The 3,899-nt window shown below is 56.9% G+C and overlaps 1 protein-coding gene across 1 annotated transcript; it reads right to left on the bottom strand.

Annotated features, from left to right (window-relative positions):
- Positions 1-2,883: 2,883 nt before the first annotated feature.
- LOC119144174 (natriuretic peptides A-like) lies at positions 2,884-3,573 on the bottom strand. Its single transcript, XM_037379146.1, has 3 exons — positions 3,463-3,573; positions 3,034-3,334; positions 2,884-2,909 (listed from the first exon to the last, which is right to left on the bottom strand). The coding sequence occupies exons 1-3, from the start codon at positions 3,571-3,573 to the stop codon at positions 2,884-2,886; spliced, it is 438 nt and encodes a 145-aa protein (XP_037235043.1).
- Between the last annotated feature and the right edge of the window lie 326 nt (positions 3,574-3,899).

The following is a 3,899-nucleotide window of genomic DNA, read 5'->3' as shown; positions in this document are numbered from 1 at the left end:
CTCCTGAGTACAGTTTCTTAATAAGAATAGAACAATAAAATATTTCTTACGTCTTAAATTAACATGGTGTTTGTGTACAAATGTGTGCACACGCTGTTCACGTGATCAGCTACCAAAATTATACTAGAAAGGACATTCTCAAGGTTGTGAAGTCAAGCTCAAAGGCTACTTTTTCCTAATATAGCCTGAAGTCAGCCCAACTCTGCATGTGTTCTGATGAAGCCCTTTATTATAAGAGCACTCCCTTTTTTTCACTAATGCTTTCTTTTTTCAGTACATGGAGGCATTACTCATTTTCTGTATTATTGTATGTCTCAACACATCCTTCTTTTGTGTTATAAGAAAGAACTAAGATCCTGATAGGTTTGTTGGTTTTTTTTTTTAATTAACACTCCATACTGCAGTGTCAGTATAATTCACTACTTAGTTACAAGTATTATCTTAATGCTGCTCTTGGGTGTGTGTATGTGTGTGTTTGTGTCAGGGCATAACCAGTTTGTAAACTGTGACGCTGTGAGAAAATAATTCAGAATTATTCATTAATATTGAGTGTCCAATTTAAAATACCTAGGATCTGTTATTATTTTAATTTTTGTTTCTTTGCTTTCATACCCCCTCCCCTCCCCCCATTAAGTATTCTCTAGTGCTGTCTCTGTGCAAAAATGTTCTCTGTCATTTGGTCTGTGTTTTGCCTGATAGCTCAGCACATCTGTAAAGCAACCTCTGGGGCACAAACCCAGCTGCAAGAAATTGAGGAACATGGTATCAGTCATAGGCGTAAAATATTTAGCTTTGAGTGACCTGTCCCTGTGAAACAATGTAATATTCTAGGATTGCATTCAATAACCTGGACCCAGAGACACTCCTTTCTTTCACTGGTTTGTTCCTTTTCCATCTTCCATATTCTACAGCAGATAAATGAGGTGTAGGTGTCTGCTTTCAGCCTTGGCAATGCTTTTCTAAGATGGGGAGATTTTTGTCCACTATTTCACGTTGTATGTATGGAAGTATGTATATGGGATAAAATGGCTGACAGTCACAGCAGCTACCGTATTTTCAAAGCAAAATTCTGCCCTCTGTTATCCATCTCACAGTTCTGCCAGAGCAAATGGAGTGTAAAAATGTCAGAACTCAGCTCATCACTGTTGAAGCCATAAAGCTTACTTGTTTGTTTGCTTGTGGGGTTTCAATATCATCACTCTGGCAAGATTAATAAGAACTTCAGGCTTTATGGCCCAGCAATGAATAGTCAAGATCCAGGCACTGGCCATTTGCCTAGTGAAACCCCTGTTGGGAGCCTTAGCAGCGCAGCAGGTTCTTATAAAAAGCATACTGCGAGTGGTTTTAGAGTTTGGAAGTTGGCACATTTCCCCGGTATGGGTATGGTTGCTCAGAGCAGAGAGTGAGAGCACCACGGGTGCTGCTGGCAGCCCTGTGCATGGAACCCTGTGAGCAGGGGGATGGTACGTGGATGGAGCTGAGGGTGATGTTGCCCCTTTCCCAGCGCTGTCATGAGATGTCCTTAGTTTTCAGCTGTGTAAGGTTAAGGACTGTAAGCTTAGGTGCTAGTGTCATGTGGATTCCTTCTGCTGATAGATCTGTCCTAACTGATGCCACTACATGCTGCACATCCTTCCAGTGGTATCCATTCTGCTCTTGCCATTTTGCAGCTGGAGAGTGCTAGGGTGTAGCTGAGTCTAAGCAGCCTTGGTAGTCCTGTTCTGAGGAAAAGGCTGGATTTGGGTTCCTTTCATCTCCCAGTGACTAAACCCTTCGACAAGACTGTGCTGTAGCCCACTCAAGCTCTCTTTCTCTGCCTTGCAATTCGGTTAAAGAAGGAAATGAGGAGACAAGGCTGTTGGTGTGGGAAACAGGAAAATGTCATGGTGTCCGGTGCGGGGCATGCAGCACCGAGATCATAGGACAGGCCGTGCTGCAGTTGATGGCTGAGTGGTGCCTCACTTTTTCCATGGGGGGGAAGCTTACGGTCATCCCAAACATGGGTTGTTTCTCCCGCTGATGGTGATACATTATCTCTGTGATACTCTCCCTTGCTTTGCCGGGCTCCCCAGGTCTGGCACAGGCAGCGCCCCGTCGGAGCTGGGTGCCAGGCGGTGCCGTGAGCCCCTCTGCCGCCTCGGGGCTCCCTGTGCCGGGGAGGCCGGGGGTGGGGGGGCTGCGCCGGGCCGGGGGGGAGGGGGGGCTGCGCTGGGCCCTGGGGGGCTGCGCCGGGCCGGGGGGGCTGCGCGCCGGGCCCGGGCCCTGGGCAGGCGGGGGGCGGCGCTGCGCGTGCGGGGCGACCGGCGTCTGTCCCGGGTGCTGAAGCCTCCGGTTCCCGGCATCCGCTGCCTTCCCGTCCGTCCGGGCCCCCGCGCCGCCCAGCTCCGGCGCTGCGACCGGCGGGCTGGCCCCGGACAGGGATGTGATTAACCCCAGGCCCGGTGCCCACCTCCTGGAGGATTCACAGCTCGCAGTAGTGAAGCCGTCGGGAGAGGCATCCCTGCTCACTGCCACGGGCCCAGACAAGGCATCGGTGCCTGGCAGTGCCTTTTCAGTGCAGCACTCTCTGCTCGTTGTCCTGGAAGGACAACCATCCTTCCTGATGCTGCGACCCTCCGGCAAAGGCTTGTCCAACCCGGTGGGACGCTCTGGCCAGGGTCGGGACCGAGCCCTGAGGGCAGAGGGAGAGGAGCGCTCTGGAGGGGATTGCTGTATCTCCTGTCCGTGTGCTATGCCGTGACCGTAAAAACACTCGCAAAAGGCAATGCAGGCTTTGTAGAAAAGTTTATTGCTCTGTACCCCACCGCCGCGGGGGCTGCGGGCAGCCTGGCTGCTGGACACCGGCCTGGAGGAGCAGGAACCGCGGGGGAGCCCGTCCCGGCCTCAGCTTCTCCCTCTCCTCCAGAAACCTGGGCGAGAAGGGCAGAGCGCTGCTGGGGCCGCGCTGGAGCCTTCAGCCGGGGGCAGCGGCTGCCCCGGCCGCCCCGCTCCGCCCCCGCTGCCCGGCGCCGTCGGCCCTCACCCGGCACCTACGGGCGTTGTGCTGGCTGCAGCCCAGCGCCGTCTGCGCGCCGATCCGCTCCATCCTCGTCCCGAAGCAGCCCGAGAAGTGTCTCCGCCTGTGGGAGGAGAGGAGGCTCCTCCACGGGCTCTGCCCCTCCGCCGGCTGGCGAGGGCTGGGCACCGGGAGCGGGACACCGGGCGGGCTGCTCCCCGCCCCCGGGGCGTCCCGCTCCGAGCCGCCGTCTTCAGCCCCGGCCACCGGCTCGTCTTCCAAGCCCGGTTCCCCCTCTTCCTCCTCCTCCCGGAGCTGCCCCAGCGCCTCCAGCAGCTCCTGGGGAGGGAGGGAGAGGGGAGGGGCGAGGGCCGCGGCGGGGGGACCCGAGCCCCGCTCCTGCCCGCTTCGCCCCGGCGGGACGGGGGTGGCCGCCCCGGCGCCCCGGCCCGCCCCGGCCCCGGTACCTGCAGGGACAGCAGCTCCGCACCGCGCTCGCCGCCGGCCGGCTGTGCTCCAGCCCATGGCAGGGCGAGCAGCAGCAGCGAGGCCCCGCAGCACAGAGCCGGGAGCTGCATCCTAGGCCTGTCCTAATCCTGTCCTAACCCGGCTCGGCACCGTGGCGCTGCTTTGCCCATGGATGCCTCTCCTTATATCCCCACTCTCTGCCCAGAGGGAGCTCAGCTGCCTCCTGCCAGATCCCCGCAGGAGCCGCAGTGCGCACTCTGCCCCCCGGCTTTGATAAGGGAGCTGGTTACAACTGGTCCCACAGGTGACCCTCCAGGAGAGGGGGGTCCCCTGCGTGCAGCAACTCCTCCAGAGAGAGAGAACTGCCCTGAGTCATACCCTCCCCTCCTGGCAGCACTCATTTTCCCAGTGATTTCCTCCCCCTACACTCTCCATC

The sequence above is a fragment of the Falco rusticolus genome, chromosome 3 (assembly GCF_015220075.1).
Source record: "Falco rusticolus isolate bFalRus1 chromosome 3, bFalRus1.pri, whole genome shotgun sequence".
In the NCBI taxonomy this organism is placed as follows: domain Eukaryota; kingdom Metazoa; phylum Chordata; class Aves; order Falconiformes; family Falconidae; genus Falco; species Falco rusticolus.
Note: the sequence above shows the minus strand (reverse complement) of the source record. Positions and strands in the feature narration are given on the sequence as shown.

Excerpts from the sequence above, each read along its gene's own strand:
- LOC119144174 (XM_037379146.1), bottom strand. The coding sequence starts at position 3,573 with ATGCAGCTCCCGGCTCTGTGCTGCGGGGCCTCGCTGCTGCTGCTCGCC. Across the intron at positions 3,335-3,462 it reads CGGAGCTGCTGTCCCTGCAG|GAGCTGCTGGAGGCGCTGGG; the intron begins GTACCGGGGCCG and ends CTCCCTCCCCAG. Across the intron at positions 2,910-3,033 it reads CTGCAGCCAGCACAACGCCC|GTTTCTGGAGGAGAGGGAGA; the intron begins GTAGGTGCCGGG and ends CTTCTCGCCCAG.